Source organism: Ammospiza nelsoni, chromosome 22 (assembly GCF_027579445.1).
Source record: "Ammospiza nelsoni isolate bAmmNel1 chromosome 22, bAmmNel1.pri, whole genome shotgun sequence".
NCBI lineage: Eukaryota > Metazoa > Chordata > Aves > Passeriformes > Passerellidae > Ammospiza > Ammospiza nelsoni.
The window spans coordinates 50,932-76,016 of record NC_080654.1 but is presented as its reverse complement, the minus strand read 5'-3'; the positions used below and the strand labels follow the sequence as shown (position 1 = coordinate 76,016).

The 25,085-nt window shown below is 42.5% G+C and overlaps 3 protein-coding genes across 6 annotated transcripts; 2 read left to right on the top strand and 1 right to left on the bottom strand.

The window, feature by feature from the left end:
• Positions 1-108: 108 nt before the first annotated feature.
• On the bottom strand, positions 109-13,619 carry INTS11 (integrator complex subunit 11). 4 transcript variants are annotated; one of them, XM_059487570.1, is made up of 18 exons: positions 13,578-13,619; positions 13,209-13,392; positions 12,084-12,181; positions 10,892-10,965; positions 10,499-10,727; positions 9,828-9,926; positions 9,437-9,471; positions 8,578-8,716; positions 7,873-7,937; positions 6,961-7,150; positions 6,173-6,256; positions 5,815-5,904; positions 4,543-4,705; positions 3,561-3,668; positions 2,918-3,018; positions 2,254-2,396; positions 1,036-1,165; positions 109-259 (listed from the first exon to the last, which is right to left on the bottom strand). In XM_059487570.1, exons 2-18 carry the CDS (start codon positions 13,234-13,236, stop codon positions 194-196), a joined length of 1,842 nt encoding a protein of 613 aa, XP_059343553.1. In that variant the 5' UTR covers positions 13,237-13,392; positions 13,578-13,619; the 3' UTR covers positions 109-193. The 4 variants fall into 4 exon arrangements, with proteins under 4 accessions (XP_059343553.1, XP_059343552.1, XP_059343554.1 ...); XM_059487569.1 differs by having other exon boundaries at positions 13,473-13,602; XM_059487571.1 differs by having other exon boundaries at positions 2,957-3,018; positions 13,473-13,602.
• Positions 13,620-13,780: 161 nt separating this feature from the next.
• Positions 13,781-17,886, top strand: CPTP (ceramide-1-phosphate transfer protein). Its single transcript, XM_059487655.1, has 2 exons — positions 13,781-13,910; positions 14,413-17,886. The coding sequence occupies exons 1-2, from the start codon at positions 13,786-13,788 to the stop codon at positions 14,909-14,911; spliced, it is 624 nt and encodes a 207-aa protein (XP_059343638.1). The 5' UTR covers positions 13,781-13,785; the 3' UTR covers positions 14,912-17,886.
• Positions 17,887-18,259: 373 nt separating this feature from the next.
• TAS1R3 (taste 1 receptor member 3) lies at positions 18,260-23,487 on the top strand. Its single transcript, XM_059487609.1, has 6 exons — positions 18,260-18,444; positions 19,099-19,399; positions 19,951-20,730; positions 21,212-21,415; positions 21,618-21,738; positions 22,562-23,487. The coding sequence occupies exons 1-6, from the start codon at positions 18,260-18,262 to the stop codon at positions 23,485-23,487; spliced, it is 2,517 nt and encodes an 838-aa protein (XP_059343592.1).
• Positions 23,488-25,085: the final 1,598 nt, after the last annotated feature.

Here is a 25,085-nt window from a genome sequence, read left to right as displayed (position 1 = left end):
TACTTTAATGTGTAAATAGCTCCTCGGGTCTATTTAAAAACAAATTCTTGACTCCCTGGCTGTTTTTTTCCAAGGGGGAAAATCCCAGTGCTGGTGTCACTGCAGGAATTGGACAAACACTGAAATTCTTTTATTAAAATCAAGCAGAAAAAAGCATTGAAAATGTAAACAAAATAAAATCTGGGCTCAGCTCTCAGGGGGTGCTCTGGGGCAGCCCCTTCTTCAGCAGGGATGTCAGGTAACTGCCCAGCTCTTCATCCTAAAACAGAAGAAATAAACAGCATGAGAGCAAAATCCTCCTTGGATTGTCCCACCTGAGGCAGTAAATTCAATTTTGGTGCCCAAGAATGGACTGAGAGAATTCCTGGACCTTGCAGGATCTAATGTGAGCTGTGTTTAAAAATCCACAAATTCATTTCTGGCTGTTTTTACAAACTATTGCTGTGAAATTCCATTTCTCCAAGGACCTGAGGGGTTTTTTTGAGGAAAAGCCTCATTTTTGCTGGAAATCAAGGAATAAATTGCTTTATTGCTTTGCCTTCCAAAGGCATTTCCTGCTGTCAAGAAAGAGTTTAATAATCCAGGAAATTTAATAATGCAGAAAGATTAATAATCCAGAAAATTTGATAATGCAGAAAATGTAATAATCCAGAAAGTTCAATGATCCAGAAAAATCCAATAATCCAGAAAATGTAATAGTCCAGAAAGTTCAATTTAATAATTTAATAATCCAGGACGTTTAATAATCCAGCCACAGAAAGGGAAGGTGATGGGATGACTCAAATAAAAGAATGTTTAAATCAGAAATAGTTCTCTATTTGTTTGAAATTTTCTAAGTTAGAAATACAAAATGAAATACTTAATTCAGAACTGAATTAAGTGGAATTAGCCCAGAAGTTCTCTGCTTAACAGAGCTGTCAAATCATTTCTGCTCAGAAAACACCAGGGACTGCCCCTTGTCTTGCAAATTCCTTCAAAGCCAGAGGAGGCAGGGTTGGGATGGAGGGATTTGGGTGAGAAATGAGGAATTCCCACCTGGTAGGTCCAGGAGACCAGCAGGACTTTGGTTCCCTGGTCCTCAGAGTGAGCTGTGGCCTGGATCAGGATGGACTCCACAGTGATGGAGCCATCAGGGAGGTGCTGCACTGAGTAATCCTTCAGAACCCTGCAGAGAAAGGAGAAATTTGGGGTTTATTTGGGAAATAAATGCTGGGTTTTCATCCCAAATCCCAGTTCTGAGCCCAAGAAGGGAAAAGGAGCTGATCCACTGCTCATTTTGGTGATTTTTCTTTTTGTACTATTGCATTTGTATTTTTTTTTCATTTCCCTAATAAGGAACTGTTATTCCTGCTCCCATATTTTTGCCTGAGAGCCCCTTAATTTCAAAATTACAACAATTCAAAGGGAGTGGGTTTACATTTTCCATTTCAGGGGAGGCTCCTGCCTTCTTTAAGCAGAACCTCTTTCCAAACCAAGACAATTCTCGTGAGCGGTGGCTGGAGAGATCTTCCACTTCTTACAAGTTGTTGCTTTGGTTTGTTCCACTTCCTTTAACTTTTCCAACCCCATGCTTGAAAACGTGGGCTTAAAAACCATGGGGATAAAAAAACATGGGATAAAAAACCATGGGGATAAAAGAATCAGTTGAATCCCTGAGAGCCAGAAAAGCCCTGCCAGGGCTCAGGGCTCATTGCTGGCTGGGGCTGTGTACAAGTCATGAATGGGATAGGACTGCTGGGAACGTGCCCGGAGCTGTTTTATTTTCCAGCATCAGTCTCATTCCATGGCTATGACAATGGGAAGATCCCAGCAGCTCACATTCCAGGCAGCAGACAAAGAACGCCGTAGTTGTAAAAAGTTTTGTGACCAATCACACAAAGCAAAAGCACATTGACAGTAGTTCTATCCAACCACTGTAAGCACAAATCCTGTTGGTTAAAACAATGCTTGCTAATTTCAAATACACTACCTGCTTGTAAGCCTCAAAACACAATGCACAGAGCTGCATTATTAAGCTTAGAACTCCCTAATATCTCTCTAGATAGACTTTTCTGTAGCTTAGGGAGTTATTCTAGAGAAGCGTTAATATACAAACCATTGTTCTATTTGTCTTTACTTTTCTACTTCTTAGATAATTTTTCTGCTGACCAATCTCATGGCTCTTGCTTAGCTCTGATCACAGTTCTGCTGTCTCTGAGGCCTTTTGCAGCTTTCCCAACCCCTCAGATGTTAAGGATTCCCCCAAGGGCTCACCCCTTGAGGTGGTTGTAGACCCTGAGCACGGTCTCGTGCTCCTTGCGCGGGTCCTGGATGTGCACGCGGCAGGTGAAGCGCAGCTGATGCTCAGCCAGCCCCAGCTCCTTCAGGGCCTGCTCAGGGGAAACCAGCCTGAAACTCTGGGGGAAAAAGAGATTAAAGGGAGAAAATTAATTCTCAGAGCTTGGGGGAGTTTTGGTGCTGCCAAGCAGGGAAGGGCATTCCCTTTCTGGGCTGGGATATCGTGGAGTGTTTGTTGCTCAAAGGGAGAGCTGAGAGTGGGACAAAACACCCACCTCAATAATTATAAATAAATAAATATTTAACAGCATCCAGCTGGTCTCTGGAAGGTGGTTGAAGCTCTAGCAGGGGAGCGATGTTTGAAAAGAAAGATGACATTGCAGATGAACTTCCTTTGTTGGGAGGAAGTGAAAGCGCTGGCGGTAATTTGTGTTCTTTGTGTGTCTGAAACAGGACAGCACTTCCAGAGAGCACAAAAACACCTCAGAGGGCATAAAAAACACCCTGAGAGGGCACAAAACAGCCTCAGAGGGCAAAAAACAGCCTCAGAGGACATAAAGCACAGAGGACATGAAAAAAACTTTCAGAGGACACAAAAAACACCCTCAGAGGGCACAAAAAGCAGAGAACACAAACCCACCCTGTGAGGCCCTAGGGCAGCTGAGGGCTCTGTACTCACGTTGTCCTTCATGAGCAGCGTGCCGTGCATCAGCCTGGGCCTCTTGGCATCAGGGGCAGCACCTAAACAGGGCAATATTGACACCTAAAATCAATATTTAATGATACAGAGCAACTCCCTCTCTTCCCAGAGCAATTCCTCATGTAAAAATGAGATTATTTTTTTCTAAAATTCTGTTTATAAATATATATTTATATTATATATAGTATATATAATCTATATATTTATATAAATAAATATAAAATATATTTATTAATATATAAATAGTAATAGCGTAGTTATGGTATATATTTATTAATATAACTATATTAATTATATGACTATATTATCAATAATATAATTATATATAATAATTATATTAAAAATATAAATATTTTATTTTTATATATATATATTTATCTATTCAGTTTATCTCCCAAATCAAGCACACACGTGTAGCAAACCAGGCAGGGTGTGCACATTGATTTGAAACACATAAATTATATTTTAAATATAAACCTACATTTAAATTTAAAATAAAAAATTACATCTAAATTCTATTTTCAATATAAATTTACAGCTTTATAACCCATTAGCAGGGAGGAAATGGGGTGGGCAGAGTCACCTATGGCTGTTTCCCTCTTGAGCAGGCCCAGGGAGATGTCCACAGGGATGCAGGGGTTGGTGAGGATGGTGGTGGTCTCTCCGTTGGCTGGCATGAAGCAGCTGACATCTGCAAAGGGAACAGTAACAAAAGAAACTTCAGCTACAAGGGGGCCACTGCAATTAATTTATGCTAATTAAGGTGTCACAGGCATCACTTCCTTGAGGGGAGGTGTAAATGCCACCCAAAGGGCCAAAATGGATCCAAAATGTGTAAAATTTTAATTCCATTCCTTCCTCTCCACTGGAAAACAATCCTAACTTATGTCCAAGGGTATCACTGTAATTAACTGGGCTTCATTAGTGTTAATGAAGGTGTTACAGGCATCACTTCCTTGAAGGGAAGTGTAAATGTCACCCCAAGGGCCAAAATGTGTAAAATTTTAATTCTACTCCCTCCTCTAACATGGAAAACAATCCTAATTCACATGCAAGGGGACGCTGCAATTAATTAATATTAATTAAGGTGTCAGAGGCCTCACTTTTTTGAGGAGAACTGTAAGTGCCACCCCATCTACCTGTGCTGAGGGATCCATGTGCAAAGTTTTAATTCAATACCCTTTTCTAACATGGAAAATAATGCTAATTCATGTCCAAGGGGATCACTGCAATTAACTTAATTAACGTAAATTAAGGTATTACAGGCATCATTTCCTTGAGGGAAGCTGTAAGTGCCACCCTCCATAACTTTGCTGAAGGATCCAAAATTGATCCAAAATGTGTAAAATTTTAATTCCATTCCCTCCTCTCACATGGAAAACAGTTCTAATTTGTGTCCAAGGGGATCACTGCAATTAACAGGGTTTAATTAATGTTAATTAAGGTGTTAGAATCATCACTTCCTCGAGGGGAGCTGTGAGTGCCCCCCTCCCCAGCCATGCTGAGGGCCCCAGATGTGATTCCCAGCCGTTCAGGGCTCCCTCCCCCTGCCCAGGGATACCTACGGAACTCCTGCTCGATTTTCTGCTTCAGGAATTCCATTTTCTTGGCCTCCCCGTGCACCAGCAGCACATTCCTGGGCTCAGCCTGCCGGATCAGCTGCATGATGCCCTTGGCATCTGCGTGGGCACTGAAGGACATGTACTCCACCTGCATCTTCACCTCCAGCTGGGGACAAGAGAAACTGAGAGCGCACAGCTCTGGGAACTGGGAATTCCTTGGGAACACACCCAGATCCCTCTGGATTTACTTCCAAGGAGGAAGGAGAAAACCTAAATTTTTTTGACAAAAAGCTGTTGTAATTTAAAAACTCCAGCTGCCACATTTCAGGCAATGTTTGTCACAAAAATTTGTCAAGAAACAAAAATCAAATATTGAAGGACATGTGCTCCACCTGCAGCTTCACTTCCAACAGAGCACAGCTCTGAGAACTGGGAATTCTTCTGGGACACACCCAGATCCCTCTGGATTTATTTAAAATTAAGAGGGAGAAAACCTAAATTGCCCTGACAAAAACTGTCATAATTTAAAAGCTCCAATTCTCTCATTTCAGACTATTATTTGTCACAAAAATCAAATATTGAAGGACATGTGCTCCACCTGCAGCTTCACTTCCAGCTGGGAGGAACAGAGCAGAGCTCTGGGAACTGGGAATTCCTTGGGACACACCCAGGAACACCCAGATCCCTCTGGATTTATTTAAAAGGAAAAAGGAGAAAACCTAAATTGCCTTAACACAAAGCTGCTGTAATTGAAAAGCTCAAATTGCCTCATTTCAGACAATATTTGTCACAAAAATCAAATATTGCAGGTCAGCTGGTGTTTTATTACCCAAATGTGCTTTATATGGGTGAAAAGATAGCAATTGAAAAATGAAAAATGGAAAAATATATCAATTGAAAAATGAAAAATTGAAAATATATCAATTGAAATGTGAAAATATATCAATTTCACCTGCCTTGTTACTAACAGTATAAAATGCCCCTAAGTATTTAAAGAAATTTTAAGAATTTAGTTAATTATTAATTTATTTAATAATTAAGAAGTAAAACTTCTTAAGTTTTAGTAAAACTTATTCACCTAAATTTTACAGCAGAATCAAAGGGCCCTTCAATGTTTTTTTTTTTGGCAGGAATTAATGCAAAAGGGGGGAAAAAATAAAACAAATCAAACTTTGCTAAAGCAAAAAAGGAAAAGAATACCCAAATAAGTGCAACTCCAAAAGTAAAGATTATTTTGAGGTATTTTCAGTGCTGGGAATTGAAAATCCAACTCACAATTTGTCTTCCTTCCATCTCCAGCTTCCTCTGCCCACTGAGGATTTTGTGGCCCACAGTTCCCTGGACACAGTAGCCAGGCATGATCACCTGGAAAAAAAAAACCCCAAAAAATCAAAAATTCCATGGATTTAGCCTGGGAAATCCATTTAAAACATTAAAAAGTCACAAAATAGAGTTAGTTCAAGGAGGATTTTTGTCCTTTAATTCCAGCTCCTCAAGAAAAGCTTTGCCATAATCTCAGTAGTTTCGACTCACATTAATATGAGACATAAAAACTCAATAAAAACCCCCCAAAAAACCCAATAAATCCTATTAAAAAAACCAATAAAAACCCCATAAAACCCCAATTTCTTACCATGTTCTTCTCATTCCCTGCCCATTTCCTGAAGATCTGCAGGGATTGTCCTGCATGGAGCATCCCAGGGGTTGCAAACACCACCTGCAAGTCAAAGATGCAAAAACCCATTTTTTCCAAGGTTTATAGAAATAGCCTAAATCTGTGCAGAGCATCCAATAAAAGATTGTGTGGAAAAGAAAACCCTGGTATGAATCAGGATGTGTAGAGGAAATAAAGATGCAAAATTTTCATTTTTTTCTGGGTGTTTCACTTTTAATGAAATAAAAATTCAAAGAAAATCAAGGAATTTTATATTTACAGAGATGACTTGGCTATGAGAGGTTTTTAAGTGGGATTAATGGCATAAACATGCAAAATTTTCATTTTTTTTTCTGGGTGTTTCACCATTAATTAAATAAAAATTCAGAAAGAGAAATGCCCTGGTTTTGAGGTAGGATTGATGGCATAAACATCAATCATTTTTTTCTGGGTTTTTCACCTTAAATGAAACAAAAAATTCAGAGAAATACAGAAAGAGATGTAATATTTAGAGATGGCCTGGCCATGGGATGTTTTCAGGTGGGATTGATGATATAAACATTCAAAATTTTCATTTTTTTCTGGTTGTTTCACTTTCAATGAAGTAAAAAAAAATCACAGAAATTAAAGAAATTTGGTATTTAAAGATATGACTTGGCCATGAGACGTTTTGTGTTGGGATTACTGGGGTGGAGGATGCTCAGGCTGATTTTCCCCCCATAATTTGAGATAAATCTGGAATAAAAAAGCTCCCAAGCCTCTCCTACCATGGGCCCAGGGTTGTCTGCAAAGGCTCTGTCAAAGGCTTTGATGTGTTTGAACTCGAACATGTTCCTCTGCACAAAGGTTTTCCTGATTTTCTGGTTGGTCCAGGTGATAAATAGTTTGTAATAATGGTTTGCCTTCTCTGTCAGGCCCGTGGAGAAATAAATTGGAGCTTTCAGGTTCATCCTTTCCCTGCAAGAAAAGAAAGAGGCAAATATATAATATATAATGAACAATATAAAATATATGATATTATGCTATATATTATATAACATATTTTTATATGTATGAGATTAAACATATATAACATATTTTTATAAATATAACACAATATAGCATGTTTTATACATAACATATCATACATCTAACATATATATAGCATATGATATATATAACATGATATATATAACTATATATAATATATTGCATATATAACATATAGCTCCATACAAAATAATATAAAAATATATTAAAAATAAATAAATATTATATATATGTATTTTCATATATATATATATATATATATAATATATAATATATAGTATATATATCTCAGCTGGCCATAAAGCTGGGGAGTCTCCCAAGGTTTTTTTGGGGTGTATTTCCCTGTTTTCATGAGCTAGAAAGAACTATTTTGTATAAAATATTTTCAATATTTAATAATTTTAATTTTAGCTCTCCCTGCACCCAGGGCAATTCCACTCCTGGAGGAATATTAAATAATATATATAATATATATTAAATATATTTCTATGTTATTATAAACATTATTTATTGAATAATTTATATATAATTCTATATTGTCAGTGGCATTCAAGCCCAAGCAGGTTTCAGTGTCTGTCTCCCCACAGATCAACTCCTACATTTCCAGCACTCATCACACACAAAGGATCCCAAAAGCAGCGGGGGCTCACCAGAAGGTTTCCAGTAAAATGCAAAGTTCCTGAGCACGGCCAAGGGCAAAAACTGGGATGAGAACCTGGAACACAGGGGGAGTTCAGTCTGACAGAGCCAAACAGCGTTCATTTACTAATATTATTATTTACATTAGTAGTAGTAGTAGTATATTTCTATTTTATGATATAATATATATATAATAATATATATTTATATGTGAATATATTACTATATATTATATATTATCAAGTATATAATATATTGTATAATCATATTTTATTATATTTACTTTTTATATACTATATACAATAGATATATAACCACATATATAATAATATAAATAATAATATATTATAGATATAATAATAATTTTCCATTATTACATTTTCAGTCACCAACTGATAACTGCAATCTCCAGCACTAATTGATATTTTTGAGGATTTGTTAATGTGTGGGAAAGACAATTACATATTTATTATTATTTATTACTTAGTATTAATAATAATTCTTACATTTTCATTATTTGAGTATATTTTTATTTTTTTATTTGTTAATTTTTATTTACTTATTTTATTATATTATATTTTATTATAATTATATTTATATTTATTTCTAAATTTTATTTTATAATTTTTTTTAATTCTTATTTATTTTCATACATTTATTATGATTTGTTTTTCTTTATTATTTAATATTTTTACTTATTTTCATTCCTTCTGTACCTTCCCTCCTCTCTCCACAGTCTCGTGCACCTTCTTGAGGAAATCCCTCTCGCGGCAGCGCTTGGAGTCGCGGATGGTGGTGGCGTAGGTGGACTCAGTGATCAGCAGGTCAGGACGGCACTTGTCCAGCCAGGCTGCCCTGAAAACAGGGAATTCCACCCAAAATCACAGCAGGAAAGGGGCTCTGCTGGGTTAAATCTGAAAATCTCCAAGGTGGGTTGGGGAATGGCACAGGAAATGGGAGGAAAGTGGGCTCTGGGGACTCTACAGTAGCTTAATTGGAATTAATCCAGCTCAGTATTGAAGTTACAGAGCTCAAAAATTAAAATTTCAAAATTGAGATTGCTCAAAAAGCAATATTTATCCAGTCTATTACCAGTTTTAAATGCATTAATTTAAACGCATTAAAATTCAAAAATCACAGCAGGAAACAGTTTCTGGTGTTTCTAATCTGAAAATCTCCAAGTTGTATTGGGGAATGTCATTGTGTCCACAGGAAATAGGAATAAAGTAGAAATGGGAATAAATATATAAAGAAAAATAAAAAATAAAGGAAATGAGAATAAATCCCATAATACCTTTGGAATTCTGTGGTAGCTTAATTTGAATTAATCCAGCTCAGAATTGAAATTACAGAGCTCAAAAAGCAGTATTTGTCCAGTTTATTACCAGTTCTAAATGCAATAATATTCAACACAAAATCACAGCAGGAAAGGGTGTTTGGCAGGTTAAATCTGAAAATCTCCAAGCTGGATTAAGGAGTGGTGCAGGAAATGGGAGTAAAGGGTGCCTTTGGAGCTCTATGGTAGTTTTGTTTAAATTAATTCAGATAAAAATTGAAATTCAGCTTTTTACTCACCCCAAGTGTCTGTCTGGTGTCATGTTATAGTCACCCTGAGGGGAGAAGAGAAACCCTAAGAGATTTTTGAACCAATGGAGACTCAAATATCTAACAGAATGTAATATAAATAATATATATGTATGCTAATACATAAATATATAGTATATATATAATATAAACCACAGTATACCATTAATATAAATACATAACATATGAATAATAATATATAAATATAATAGATATTATATATAATATATTGTGTACCAATAATATAAATATAAAAAAAATTATATATATATATATAAAAATATATATAATTATATATCATTATATATAGATATAAAATATAGATATCTGGGAATATTTAGAGCTAAAAAAGGGGAATAATTCTAACTTTGGGCATACTCACAGTGTACACCACAGACTCACAGCCAACCTTGATTTGGAACATGGCAGCTCCCAGCACGTGGCCTGCATAGTAAGCTTTGATCTCCAGCTCCTCATCCACCTGCCAACAGCAAACCCTCAGCACTGCCAGCATTTCAACTTTATATAGATATAAAATATAAACAGCAAACCCCTCAGCAATGCCAGTATTTCAACTCCAATTGGAAATATGTGGAAATCTAAATCCCTCTGGATTTACTCAAAAGGAGGAAGGAGAATTTGCCTAATAGCTACATTTCTAATTTAACCCCTTGATTCATTGGCTGCATTTCCAACTCAACCCATTGATTCATTAGCTGTATTTCTAACTTAACCCCTTAATTAATTACCTTACATTTCTAACTTAACTCATTGATTCATTAGCTACATTTCTAATTTAACTCCTTATTCATTATCAACATTCTTAACTTAATCCATTGATTCATTATCTTATATTCCTAATTTAACCCCTTGATAAATTAGCTACATTTCCAACATAACCCCTTGATTAATTAACTACATTTCCAACAACTTACTGATTAATTAGCTACATTTCCAATGTAACCCCATGACTCATTAGCTACATTTCCAAATTAACCTCTTGATTAATTAGCTACATTTCCAATTTACCCCCTTGACTGCAAGCCCCCTGACCTGCACTGTCTGGTGGAGGTGCACGGCCACCACCTTCTTCATGCAGTCCTTGATCATCTGTGATGTGAAGAAGTTGGTTTCCCCTTTCTTGTCCACGGTGATCTTCCTGTAGTCCTCCAGCAGGATGGGGCAGATGGCCTTGGTGGGGTGGGTCATGTAGATGGGGCCATCATAGCCAACCATCTCACTGAAATAGGGCAGGGCCCCACAGTGGTCCAGGTGGAAGTGGCTGGAAAAAAAACCCCAAACAAACAAACAAAAAAAAAACTAAATGGTTGCACAGAATTCAGTTTGGGTGGCTCCCAGATCTTCTCAGGGAGGAAAAAGCAGATAAAATATGAGGGGTGGGCTTGGGACGGCACAAAAAGAGGTGGGAGAAGGAAGGAGCCTCACCTGATGATGACACAGTCCAGGAAATCAGTCAGCCTGCCATTCTGGGTGATGTAGGAGAAGTCAGGGAAGCGCCTCTACAGCCGGGGGAAAACAGGAGATCCAGCAGGAATGCACCAGTGATCCAAAAACAGGGAGGGAATGGGACAGTGGGACACTGGGAATGTACTGAGCTCTGTCCAGACAGCACCAGCATCAGTGATCCAAAAAACATGGAGGGAATGGGACAATGGGACACTGGGAATGTGCTGAGCACTCTTCAGGCAGCACCAGCACTCCTAATTAAAAAAAAACATGGATGGAAGGATCTGAGAATGTGCTGATCCTTCTCCAGACAACAGCAGATCCAATAAAACCACGGAGGGAAGGGCCTGGAACTTTGGGAATGTGCTGATCCTTCTCCAGGCAGCACCAGCACCACTGATCCAACAAAAATAGGAGGGAATGGGATATTGGGAATGTGCTGAGGCCTCTCCAGGCAGCACCAGCATCAGTGATCCAAAAAACCATGGAGGGAATGGGACAATGGGACACTGGGAATGTACTCATCCTTTTCCAATAACACCAGCATCAGTGATCCAACAAAAATGGAGGGAATGCGACATTGGGAATGTGCTGAGCACTCTTCAGGCAGTTTTTGTGTGCAAGGAGAGGCAGAAAAGAGAGCACAAACAGAAACTGACCCTTTCATAAATAAATAATTTTATCTCCCAAATAAAACAGGAAGTGATCACATCCTGGCTCTGAAGTACAAAGCCCCAAAAGCTTTCCTGTCAGCACATGTGCTGCTTGAACTAAATCCTACAGAATATCTGTGCCATTATTCCTTTCCTGCTGAGTCAGGGAAGCCAAAATCAGGAGTTTCCTTCTCTTCCCCTGGAGCAGCAGAAATGTGATGAGGATTCCACGTGGAATGAGCTGCCCCAAAGCTTAGGACAGGATTCCCGCTCAGAGGAAACCCAGAGAGTCCGACCCCAGCTGGAATGGAGCATTTGCAGCTGCATTAATATACATTAATAAACATTTCCCCAAGTCCACGAGCCAGGGAAAGGAGGGCTGATATTTCATGGAACACTTGAGGGGAAGGGGGAAGAACAGCTCTGCCCCAGCCCAGCCCCAGCAGGGGCTGATGGAGGAGCCCAGGGGTGCAGGAGGGACAGAAGGGAGGACAGGAGCTGGCCCAGGGGACACTCACATCATCATTGTAGCCCATGTGCATCCCACAGTCCAGCATGACGTTCTTGCCAGCGATGGACACCAGGATGCAGCTCCGGCCCACGTCCTGGCCAGCACCTGGACACCAGAAAAACATCAATAAACACCAGGAGAACATCACAAAATACCAGCAAAATATCAGTAAAACATCAGCAAAACACCACTAGCAAAATAACAGTAAACATCAGGAAAACATCAGGAAAACACCAGTGAAAAACCAGTAAAACACCATCAAAACGCCACCAGTAAAACACCAGGAAAACATCACAAAACACCAGCAAAATACCAGTAAGACAGCACCAGGAAAATACCAATAATACCCCAACAAAACACCAGGAAAGCATCACAAAACACCAGCAAAATATTGGAAGAACACCAATAAAGCATCACCAGCAAAATACCAATAAAACACCAGGAAAGCACCACGAAAACAGCAGAAAAATACCACCAGCAAAATACCAGCAAAACATCAGCAAAATAGCAGTAAAATATTGACAAAACACCAGTAAAAGATCAGTAAAACATCAGCAAAATACCAGTAAAACACCGGCAAAACACCAATAAAACACCAGTAAGACACTGGTAAAACACCTCTGGGAAAAGCTGCAATTCTTTCAAAATAAAAGCAGGCAAAGTTCTGCACAGACTTCCTGCAATTGCAGTTTCAAGGAAGAGAGAAGAATCCTTCATCTGGCAAGGATCAGAACTCCTTCTCCAGCTGCTCTGCCCTCGTTAAGCCTCATTAAGTTAAACCCGCACCAAGGCTGAAAACTATCCAGGACGATAAAGCAGATCTGCTGCTCAGTACATCCTCTGCCCTCTCAATACAAACCACATTTAAAAAAAGATTGAACAGGGAAAAATGAGAAATATTTTCTTCCTGTGGCTCTTTAGCACTGTAGTGAATTAAATGCTCCACAACACCACAGTACCTTTACAAGAGTAACTTAATTAATCCTGATTAATTAATCCAAACAGTTATAATGGTCACTGGAAAAAACAATGGAGGGCAGAAAGGAATCACATCACGGATTCCAAATATGAGCCAGAATTTCCCCCAGGGTTTCAGTGTTGGCATTTCAAGGCGATTTTAGGCCGGACTTACCCAAGGGGGTGACTTTGATCTCGGGCATTTTTACCCCACTCCAGGTCCCAAACCCGCACAGAAAATTAGCCCAGGAGCATATGCGATGGGGGCACAACGAGAGAAGATTTCGTTGGTTTTACCGGCGCCATTTCAATTCTTTCAAGGATCCGGCCGAACACTCAAGCAGAGCCCAAACTTTTTCCTGAGGCGAGACAGAAAACACAGGTGAGGTGATAAACAACAACCTGCGGGAAAGCGGCCCCGTTTGGCTGCAATACCCACCACCACTGCTGAGAGCCGGGAAAACACGTGTAGAAACACAGAAAAACGGGCAAAAAAAAGCACAAAACCACAAAAAATAACACAAAAAAACCCCCGCAAATGCACCTAGGCCAGGCCGCAGCCCCAGCGCCTCCTCCGCGCCTGCGCCGCCCCGCGCGGATTGGCCGAGCCACAATGACGCACGCGAAGCGGATTGGCCCGCGGGGCGCGGCGGGTGACGGACGCGGCGCTGATTGGCCGAGAGGGCGGTGAGGCATGCGGAAGGAGGAGGAGGAAGTGGAGGGGGAGGCGGCGGCGGTGGCGCCGCGGCGCGATGGCGGCGGCGGCCGCGGGCCCGTTCAGCCTCAGGGAGGTCCTGGACGCCTTCCGCAGGTGCGTGACGGAGCAGCGAGAGGTGCTGCTGGAGCCCTACCTGAGCGGCTGGCGGGGGCTCATCCGGTGAGTGCCCGGCAGCGAGCGGGGGGGCTGTGGGCAGAAGGATGCAGTGACCGATCAGGGAGCGACGGCTTCACACTGAAGTGGGTTTGGGGTTCTCTTTTCACTCCTCAGATACTTTCTGTCTTCTCTTTTCACCCCTGATGGAGCTTTTGCTTTCTCTTTTCACCCTTCAGATGCTTTTTGCTATCTCTTTACACCCCTCAGGCAATTCTTTGGGCTCTCTTTTTCCCCCTCAGTTACTTTCTGGCTTCTCTTTCCCCCCCTCAGATGCTTTTTGGCTTTGCTTTGCCTCCCTCGGATGCTTTTTGCCTTCTCTTTTCACCCCTGAGATGTTTCGGGGTCGTCTTTTCACCCCTGAGGTGTTTTTTTGGCGGGGGGGCGGCAGGGTTCTCTTTTCCCCCCGAGGTGGCTTTGGGGTTGGTTTTTTCACCCCTCAGGTATTTTTTCCTCTTCTCTCCCCACCCCTCGCCCACCTAACCCACCACTCCCCTCTCCCCCTCAGCTTCCTGCAGAGCCTGGGCGCCGTCTTCTCCTTCATCTCCAAGGACGCCGTGGCCAAGGTGGCTCTGCTGGAAGGTCACCAGCAGCAGCACGGCTTCGTGTCGCTGCAGTCGCTGGTGCAGCACGAGCTGGCGGCGGGGCTGGCGGCGCTGCGGGCCCGCTCGGACTCGGGCTGCCGCACGGTGCTGCGGCTGCACCGCGCCCTGCGCTGGCTGCAGCTCTTCCTGGAGGGGCTGCGCTCGGGGGAGCCGCGCACCTCCGTGCTCTGCACCGACGCCTACAACGCCTCGCTGGCCCAGCACCACCCCTGGGTTGTCCGCAAGGCGGCCACCGTGGCTTTCTGCACGCTGCCCTCCCGGGATGCCTTCCTGGAGATCATGAACGTGGGCTCGCAAGAGGAGGCCGTGGCCATGCTGGGAGAAGCCATTCCCTACATCGGAGATGTCTACAGCATCACCCAGGAGCTCTTCACTCAGCACAAGCTGCTCGACCTGCCCTGATGGCTGAAAATGACATTTTTGCACAAGCAACACACTCTGTCCGTGGTTATTTCCACTTTTTCTTTCCGGCCCGGAGGTGGAAAGTTGGCCAAACTATCCCATGGTATAAACGTGGACCTTTAATTTTTTCACGTTTCTCAGTTCTTACCTTACATCTCTAAAGTTAGGAAAAAATTCCACATTTAGGATGAGCTGCTAAGGGATTTATTTTTTTAATTCCCACCTTACAGCAATCTCCCAGGCGCTCTTCACTCAGCACAAGCTGCTTAACCTGCCCTGATGGCTGAAAATGACATTTTTGCACAAGCAACACACTCTGTCCGTGGTTATTTCCCTTTTTTCATTCCAGCCTGGAGCTGAGGATTTGACAAAATTATTCCATATTACAAACGTTGACCGGTTATTTTTTTACAGCTGTCAGTTCTATTCTTACATCTCTAAAGTTAGAAAACAATTCCACATTAGGTTGAGCTGCTAAGGGATTGATTCTTTTCTATTCCTAGCATAAAGCATCACCCAGGAACTATTTGTGTACCTGCCCTGACGGTGGTGCTGGGGTGAAAATGACATTTTTGCACAAGCAAGACATTCTGTCCATGGTTATTTCCACTTTTTCTTTCCAGCCTGGAGCTGAGGATTTGGCAAAATGATTCCGTATTATATACATGGACCGGTTATTTTTTACATCTGTCAGTTCTATTCTTACATCTCTAAAGTTAGAAAAAAATTCCACATTAGGTTGAGCTGCTAAGGGATTTTTTTATATTCCCACCTTACAGCATCACCCAGGAGCTCTTTGCTCAGCACAAGCTGCTCGATCTGCCCTGATGGCTGAAAAAGACATTTATGCACAAGCAACACACTGTCCGTGGTTATTTCCACTTTTCTTTCCAGCCTAGAGCTGAGGAATTGGCAAAACAAGTCCATATTATAAATGTGGACCAGTCCTTTTCTTACATCTGTACGGTTAGAAAAAAATTCCATATTAGGTTGAGGTGCTAAGGGATTTTTTTTTTATTCCCACCTTACAGCATGAGCCAGGAGCTCTTTCTGCAGCACAGGCTGCTTGACCCATCCTGCCAGGATGAGCCCAGAGTGAAAATAACATTTTTGCACATATATTATTTGGTTATTTCCACTTTTTCTTTCCAGCCTGGAGCTGAGGAGTTGGCCAAGTTATTCCACTTCATAAACATGGAATAGGTTTTTTTTACACCTTTTTTTACATCTCTACAATTAGAAAAAAAATCCACATTAGGAGGAGCTGTGCAGAGTTAGAAAAATAATTCCACATTAGGATGAGCTGCTAAGGGATTGAAGTTTTAATTTTTTTTATTCCTGGCAAAGCTGGAAACGGCTTTTCTTTTCAAGCCCAAGCGCAGCAGCTTGTGTGCATTTACAGCAATATTTGTGGCCTTGTGTGGCAGCACAAATTGGAGCTGTGGTGTCTGAGCTCATTCCCACACTTTGGTTTGTACAAAAATCCCACCTGGAGGATTTCATGCTGAGCAATGCCCTGGGGAAATGCCCTTTCCCTGCCACTGTGGGAGCTGAAGGAAATGGGGGTGGAAGGAGGAGAAAATTGTTCCACCCAGCAGCAGCTTCCCCTGTGCCCCTTCCCTGTTCAATCCATGATTTTGCACTTGGGATGTGCAGCAAATTGTAATTTCTGCTGCACAATCCCCTCTGTCCAGCCCAGCCTGGAGCTGTTTGCTTCTGAGTTGTGTTCTTGTGTGTTTATTTTTAATTTTTATCAATGTGTTCAATGCCTACAAAAAGGATTTTTCTGCCTCCCTGGGGCAGAAAATCCACACTTGTACTGTAAATCACTGCTTTGGGAGCCTCTGCCAAACCCCTGGAGGAGCCAGAGGGTCTCAGGTGGGACTTTCTGAGCGTTGGGAGCTGGAGAAGCCCTGCAGGGTTATTGCAGGGATCAATCCTGCAGCTGATTGCCTCTTTCTGCCCTAATGTACCACTGAAAAATTCAGGAAATCACAATTACCTCATGGAGACTGGACTCACTACACATTAAATGATGTGAATAATATGGTTTTTGAGGAGTGTCCTTTGTGGGATCACACTCGGAGGTCCAACACCAGTTACAGAAAACCTACTCAGATTTTATTTCCCTGGAAAAATCTGTTTCATTTCCCTGGAGATCAGGCCAACTGATACTTCACCAGTGCAGTGAATTAAATACCTTCAACTAAATCAAATAATGTGTGTCAAGGGAAAAAAAATGGGTTTAAATCTCTAGAAATGATGGCATGACCACAAGAAAAATTTTTTTCTCCCTTGTCACACTCATAATTATTTAAGAGATAAATATTAATATTTATAATTACCATTGCTAATATTGAAGATGAACTTGCCCAAAATTCAGAATTGTGTTTAGAACTTATTTTTTAAAGTTTTATAGTTAAACTGACACTTAAATAGTCCAGGAAAGGGAAACGATGCCTAAAAAAATGTCAGTATGAACATACCTGGAAAAAACAGCTGCAGCTGGTGCATTCCTGTATTTAGGTCTCTAAATCTGCTTTTCTTCCTGCAAGGAAAATATTCCAGCCTTGGAGCAGCACTGGCAGCAAAAGCAGTTTTCTGATATAGAAAATGCATGAAATTGAACTTTTCATTCAGAGCTGTCCTAAAATCCAACAATAAAATACAGTAGTAAAACCTAAATTACCATGCTATGAACTCAGATTTAAGTTTTTAAACTGAAATTAATATTCTAGTTCAGTGTGAGGGAAAGAAAAATAGATCAGCCAGTAACAACTTCCTAAAATAATATCAGTACAGCTGAGGGACAGCAAGGCTGAGGAAGAGGCCAGGAATGGCCTCTCCAGGCAAATTCCTACCCTGCCCTCAGGAAGATTTGGTTATTTCCATGATGAGGTGTATTTAAAATTTAAATAATTAAAATATAATTTAAATTTTTTAATGGAATGTAATAAATAAATAAATAAAAATTACTGTTGTGTAAATCATTTACCAGAATCAGAGCGGGGCACCTGAGTTTTGTCACCTCTGCCAGAGGAACCCAAATTTCCACAGCTGTGCTAATGAACTTGTAAATCACTCTGAGTAAAAGCTACTCAGTAAAGGAAATCAGGATTTACACTCAAGTGCCCTCAGAGGGGATTTGATTATTGCCCACTGAGTAAAGGACATTTACTCACTGAGTAAAGGAAATCAGGATGAGGGCAGTGGTTTTTACTTGGAGTATATTTGATTATTGCCCACTAAAGTGAATTCAATTTATTTTGCCAAACAAATTCCTCCCAAGCTCTATTTAAAGAGACTTCCCAGGACCATCTGAGCCTGGATTTCCTAGATTTCCCCAGAATGCACGTGGTGGCTGGGCTGTGGCTGTGCCTGGGCTGTGCCTGGGCTGCCCCCCTGAGCCCCTGGTGTCTCTCAGCCCAGCTCAGGAGGCCGGGGGATTTTGTCCTGGGGGGTTTGTTCCCCTTTGGGAAGGACACCCTGAACCTGGCAGCTCGCTCTGAGCCCACCCCGCTGCTCTGTGACAGGTAAGGGCTGGGATATGGGGAAAAAGGGAAAATATGGGATGGGATAGAGGAGAATTGGAGCACTGGGACATCAACAGGTCCCAAAATGGAAATGGGTTTGTGGTTTTTTGGTGCTGACAAGCTTTGGTCTCACCTTGATAAAAGGTTATAGCGGCACTGGTTTCCTTAGGGTTTGAAGCGAACACCCAAGTTGTAAATAAATCAGTTAAACTGAATAAAACAGTTACATTGTAAATGAATCAGTTAAATTGAAGCAAACACATCCTGAATGAATCAAACAGTTAAATTGTAAATAAATCAGTTAAATTGAATCAAACTGTTAAATTGTAAAATAATCAAGCACCTAAATATATAAATAAATGTAGAAATATAGGTATAAAAATAAGTTATGTTACTAAAAGTACATAAAAATATAAACATGAAAAATGGATAAAAGTTATTATAATAAAATAATTCTATAAAAATATATATAAAATCCATTATGCTAATAATTTTAAAATATCTATAAAAATCAGTTATGCTAATAAAATAATTATATTAAAATATATTAAAAAATCAGTTATGCTAATAAAATATCTAATGAAAAATTAGCTTTTCCTACATGAAGAAGCCCAGTGCCAGCTGCAGCACAGGTCCTGTCCCTGCTGTCCCCAGGTTATTCACGGACGGGCTGATCTGGGCTCTGGCCATGAGGTTTGCCATCGAGCAGATCAACAACAGCAGCTGGCTGCTGCCAGGTGTCACCCTGGGCTATGACATATGTGACACCTGCTTTGAGCCCCTGGTGGCCCTTCAGCCCAGCCTCCTCTTCCTCACCCGCAATGGCACCAGGGCCATCGGGGTCCTGTGTGACTACAGCGAGTACCAGCCCCGCGTCATCGCCGTCATCGGGCCCCACAAATCCGACCTGTGCCTGCTCACCGCCAAGCTCTTCAGCTCCTTCCTCATCCCACAGGTAAAACGTCTCTGCAGGAGCAGGATTCTCCCTTGTAGGTAATGAAACAAACTCCAGAAGTGACGTTTTGTGTGAATGTCTAACCCTCTAAACACTCCTCGTAATTTCCTTTTCTTATCAAATTTCTTCTAGTAATTTAATAAGTTTTAATATAAATTTCTTATAGTAATTTCTAAAGTTTTAATATAATTTTTATAGTAATTTCTTAACTATTAAAATAAATTTCTTATAGAAATTTATTAACTATTAATACAAATTTCTTATAGGAGTTTCTCAGGTTTTAATATAAATTTCTTATAGAAATTTGTGTTTTAATATAAATTTCTTCCAGTAATTTCTCAAGTATTAATATAAATTTCTTATGGAAATTTCTTAAATAATAATTTAAATTTCTTATAGAAATTTCTCAAGTAAATTTCTTACTCAACAGCTCCGAGATGCATCCAAGAATCCCTTCCCAAGCTTTTTAAGAATTTTTCCATTCCATGTTGTATTTTTGATAAGGTTTTTATAAACTTTTGGAATTCTTTGTGAGGATCTTTTCCCCCCAGGTGAGCTACGGCGCCAGCAGCGAGACCCTGAGCAACACAGAGCTCTACCCGTCCTTCTACCGCACGGTGCCCAGCGACAAGAACCTGGTGGAGGCCGTGGTGCTGCTCCTCAACCACTTTGGCTGGAACTGGGTGGCCACGGTGGCCAGCGATGATGAGTATGGCCGGGGAGCCCAGGTGCTCTTCCTCAGCATGGCTGGCACCAACAGCATCTGCATCGCCTTTGAGGGGCTCATCCCCACCGAGCTGGCCGAGCCTGATGCCACCAAGCAGCTGGAGAACACAATTAAATTAATTAACAGCACCAAAGTCAACGTGATTGTGCTGTTTGCACACAGCGTGCCAGCCCAGGCCCTGCTGCAGCACAGCCTGGCCATGGGGCTGGGCAAGAAGGTCTGGCTGGGCAGCGAGGCCTGGCTGCTGTCGGACATCGCCACCTCTGTCCCCAACATCCAGAGTGTGGGGACAGTGCTGGGCTTTGTCATGAGGACGGGGACAGTGCCAGGCTTCCAGGAGTTTGTGGCTGAGCTGTTCAACTCTGTGGCTCAGGAGGAGTTCTGCCAGCGCTCTCGGGAGCTCAGCGGGCTGGAGGACACCGAGGTGTTGGACACGCACTGCCGGCAGTGCGGCAATGTCACCCTTGGGGACATCTGGCCCATGCTGGGGGTGACACCGGTGCAGCCCGTGCACGTGGCCGTGTACAGCGTGGCCCATGCACTGCACAGGGCTCTGGGCTGCACCTCCAAAGGGTGTCCCAAAATACCCATCAGGTCCTGGCAGGTGAGTGTCACCGTTGAGGCAGAAATGGCACAAATTCACTCCAAGGCTGGTTTGCAGGCTAGTCCCTTTCAAGTTTAATATGAAAATCCTCTCTTTAATAGACAGATTTGACACATTCTACTTGATTGGAAAATTTAAAAGAACATCTTTCTCACAAACAGTCCTTGAGAAGAACAGACAAACAGAGTAGGAAAACAGCACCTGTAGGTTGTTTATATAACAAGTTATCATTGTTTTTCTATAACTCCCTAAAAAGTCTCACAAATCCACTGTGAGAAAACAAAGTTTTCTCGCTTTCCAACCAGGCTGTTGCCCCACAGGTGAGGGCAGATCTGAGGGACAAACAGCCAATTTTTGTCACCTCACAGCCAGGTTGGCACAATCTTAGCCCACCTATGGCACAGCTGATGTCAGCTGGCAGAACTGTCACTTCCAAACAAGAACTGGACCAAAATCCATTTTGATTTCATTTCCTCCCCAGCTGCTGCACTTCATGAACACCCTCCCTTTTGAGGTGAATGGGCAGAGCTTCAGGTTTGATCAATCCCACGGCACAAACACGGGCTACAAACTGATCCTCTGGGCCTGGAGGGAGGGCACAGTCACCTACCTGCCTGTGGGGGACTACGACCAGTCCCTGTATGTCCAGACGTCCCAGATCCAGTTCCACACCCCAGACAAGAAGGTAAAAATGGCAGATTCCTTCCTTCTGTTCAGTTCCTTTCATCAGTTCCTTCTGATCAGTTACTTCCATCAATTCCTTCTGATCAGTTCCTTCTGATTAGTTCCTTCCATCAGTTCCTTTCATCAGTTCCTTCTGATCAGTTCCTTCCGATTCTTTGGAGATTTGTTCATCCTGGCTGATGTTCACTCCTGCCCTTTGCCAGGAGCCCACATCCGAGTGCTTCAGGCGCTGCCAACCAGGGCAATTCAGAAGAACAAAAGGATTCAACCTCTGCTGCTATGACTGCACAGACTGCTCAGAAAACACCTTCTGGAGCAGCACAGGTGAGCTCTGGGCAATTGAAAGGCTTTAAGTGGATTATTCTGTCTCCAGGCTGAGGTGGGGATGAGCTGGGAGCTCTCCTCCCTGTCCTGCTCCTCACTGGGACCTGCCCCTGTTGGGCCCAGAGGGAAGGAAAATTAGGACAACATCTATGTTTTATCTGCAGAGCTTGGAGAGAGGGCTAGGATGGAATTCTGGGGGCATGGGTAGAAGAGAGGCAGAGGATAAAATCCTGGGATTGCTGGGGGAAGGAAATAGTGGCAAGAAACACAAGGATCCTTCAGGGATGAGGGTGGAAAAGCAGAGGCTGAACTACCACAAACTCTGGACATCCAACACACCTTGGAGGGAGGGGAAACACCACCCAAACCACCACCAGATCCCTGTGTAATCCTCCCCCAGGGGTGGCAGGTCCCTACTGGAATATTTACCAATATATCTGGATGGGACATGCCTGAGCTTGTCTTGCCCTTGGTGCTGAACCAAACAGCAGCAACTGTGGGGTTTCACCCCAGAGACACTTTTGGTCAGCTGGATGTGTGGTGTGTCACCCCAGAGACACTTTTGGTCAGCTGGAGACAGTTTTCACCCCAAAAACACTTTTGGACAGCTGAATGTGTGGTGTTTCACTGGGTGTGTGGTTGTTTCACCCCAGAGACACTTATGAATGGCTGGAGACACTTCTTTTTTCACCCCAAATGCCACGTCTGTGGTGATACCCATGAGGGCATCTTCAGGGGAGGGGCCTGAGTTCTGGGGGTCTCCAATGCTGATCAGGTCTCCAATGCTGATCAGTCGCCAATGCTGATCAGTCTCTCTTTGCAGACAGCACCAGCTGCTCCCCGTGCCCACAGCACCAGTGGGCTCCCACCCGCAGCACGCGCTGCCACGACCGCGCCGAGCGGTTCCTGTCCTGGGATGAACCCCTGGCCGTGGCCCTGCTAACCCTGGTGGCCCTCACTGCAGCCCTGAGCTGTGGGGCAGCCCTGCTGTTCCTGCAGCACCTGCAGAGCCCCCTGGTGCAGCTGGCAGGAGGTGCCAGGAGCCTCCTGGCCCTGCTCTGGCTGCTGCTGCAGAGCCTCAGCTGCTGCCTGCACGTGGGCAGGCCCAGCGCGGCGCTGTGCCTGCTGCAGCAGCTCTGCTACGCCCTGTGCCTCAATGGCTGCTTCTCCTCCCTGCTGCCCAAGGCCCTGGAGATCACCCTGGTGACAGAATTCCCCCGCTGTGCCCCCAGGCTGCTGCGCTGGGTGACCCACGGCAGGGCCTGGCTGGTGGTGGCCGTGTCCATCCTCACCCAGGTGTTGCTCTGCTGGTGCCACCTCCACCTGGGCCCTGATTACCTGGTGGCTGACTATGAATCCCTGCCCAGGGAGGTGCTGCTCGTGTGTGGCACCCAGTCCTGGGCTGCTTTTGCCCTCCTGCATGGCTACAACAGCTGCCTAGTCTTTGTCTGCTTCCTGTGCACCTTCATGGTGCAGACCCCAGGCAGGAGGTACAACGTGGCCAGGGGCATCACCTTTGCCACCTTCATCTATTTCATCATCTGGATTTTCTTCCTGGTGATTTTTGCCACGCTCAGGACGGTGCTCAGGGCTGTCACCCAGATCTGCACCATCCTGGCCACCACCCTGGGCATTTTGGCCAGTTACTTTGTGCCCAAGTGCTACATCTTGGTGTTCAGGCCTGATCTGAACACGAGGGATTATTTCCAGAACCTCTCTGATGAGCAGCCAGAGGAGGACAGACAATAAACTACTCCTTGTGTCACCTGCTCCTCACAAAACCTGGATTTTAAGGAGAAAATCCTGTTTATGAGCACTTTGTAGTCCCAGGAACAATCACATCTGAATTAGAGTTGTGAAGCACAGGGCTCACAAGTCCATCCTCTCCATCCTCTCTGCAAACACATTTCAGCCCCAAAAGGGAGCAAAATTAGGTTCAGTTAATGGAAGAACCTCCAGAAATGGTATTTTACACCCATTTCTCAAGTCTGTCAGTGTGAGTCACCAACAGCACTTCCCTCTAAACACTTCTGGTAATTTCCCTTTCTTATTAATTAACAGCTCCTGAGATGGATCCAGGAATCCTTCCCCAAGTGTTGTCAGAATAATACAATAATTCTAATATATCAAATGCACCCAATAAAAGAGGAGTAAAAAGAACATTCTGGCAGGTACCAGCCTTTCCCAAACCTTGTAAGAATTATACAATAATTCTGATATATCAAATATATCCAATCCAATAAAACAGGAGTAAAAGGAACATTCTGGCTGGTGTCAGCCTTTCCCAAGCCTTGTCAGAATTGTCAAATAAACCAAATAAAAGAGGTGTAAAAAGAACATTCTGGCAGGTGCCAGCAGTGCTGTGTGGGACACAGAGGGGGCATTTCCCATTCAAATCCCACCTCAGTCCATTTGTGTTCCATGAAAATCAGGGACAGGCACATGTAAATGAGCTCTGTGCAAATCTCACCCTCCAAAGGCACAGCAGGGGCTTCCTCCCTCCCCAAAACCAGGCAAAATTCACCCAAAACTTCACATTTTTGCCAGGCAGTAGCCAGTCAATACCTAGTCACATCACCAAGGTTTTTCTTTTCCCCACTCATGTTGACAAGGAATTATTCTGCTCTTTTATTCCTAAAAAGTTTTTCCATTTCTGCTTTTTTATTCCCTAGATTAAAATTTTTCTATCTTTCCACTGTGTGTTACTGGATTTTAAGCAGTCCAGCTCAGTTAAAGAATTTGTAAATTAATCTAAACCAGTGAGTATTTTCATTAAAAAAAAAAAAAAAAGAAAAAGAACTTTTTGGTACACTGCAAAGTTATTTGTCCCCAATTTTTGTGATCACCTCCATCTAAAATTATTCCTCAGTGTGATTTAAAAAACCAAAACTCTGACCTGGAGCCTGGAGTTCTTGTTGCTGGAGCCTGCAGGAATTCTTCACAACCACCTGAAATTCTCAGTATTCCTCCTCCAGGGCTGTGGTCCCATAGCAGAGAAACATTAAACAACTTTTGATCATCATTCCAGAAATAGGGAAAGGAAAAAAATCTGATTTAACTCCACCAGGCCCTGCAGGAAAAGGCTGTCCAAAATTCCATTTAAGATTCACTTAAATTCTGACCATTTAATATTCACTTAAATTCTGACCATTTAATGTTCACCTAAATTCTGACTATTTAATATTCACCTAAATTCTGATCATTTGATATGCACTTAAATTCTGAGCATTTAATACTCACTTAAATTCTGACCATTTAATATTCAACTAAATTCTGACCATTTAATATTCATTTAAACTCTGATTATTTCATATCCTCCTCACGGGAAAGTGCTGGGATTTATAGTA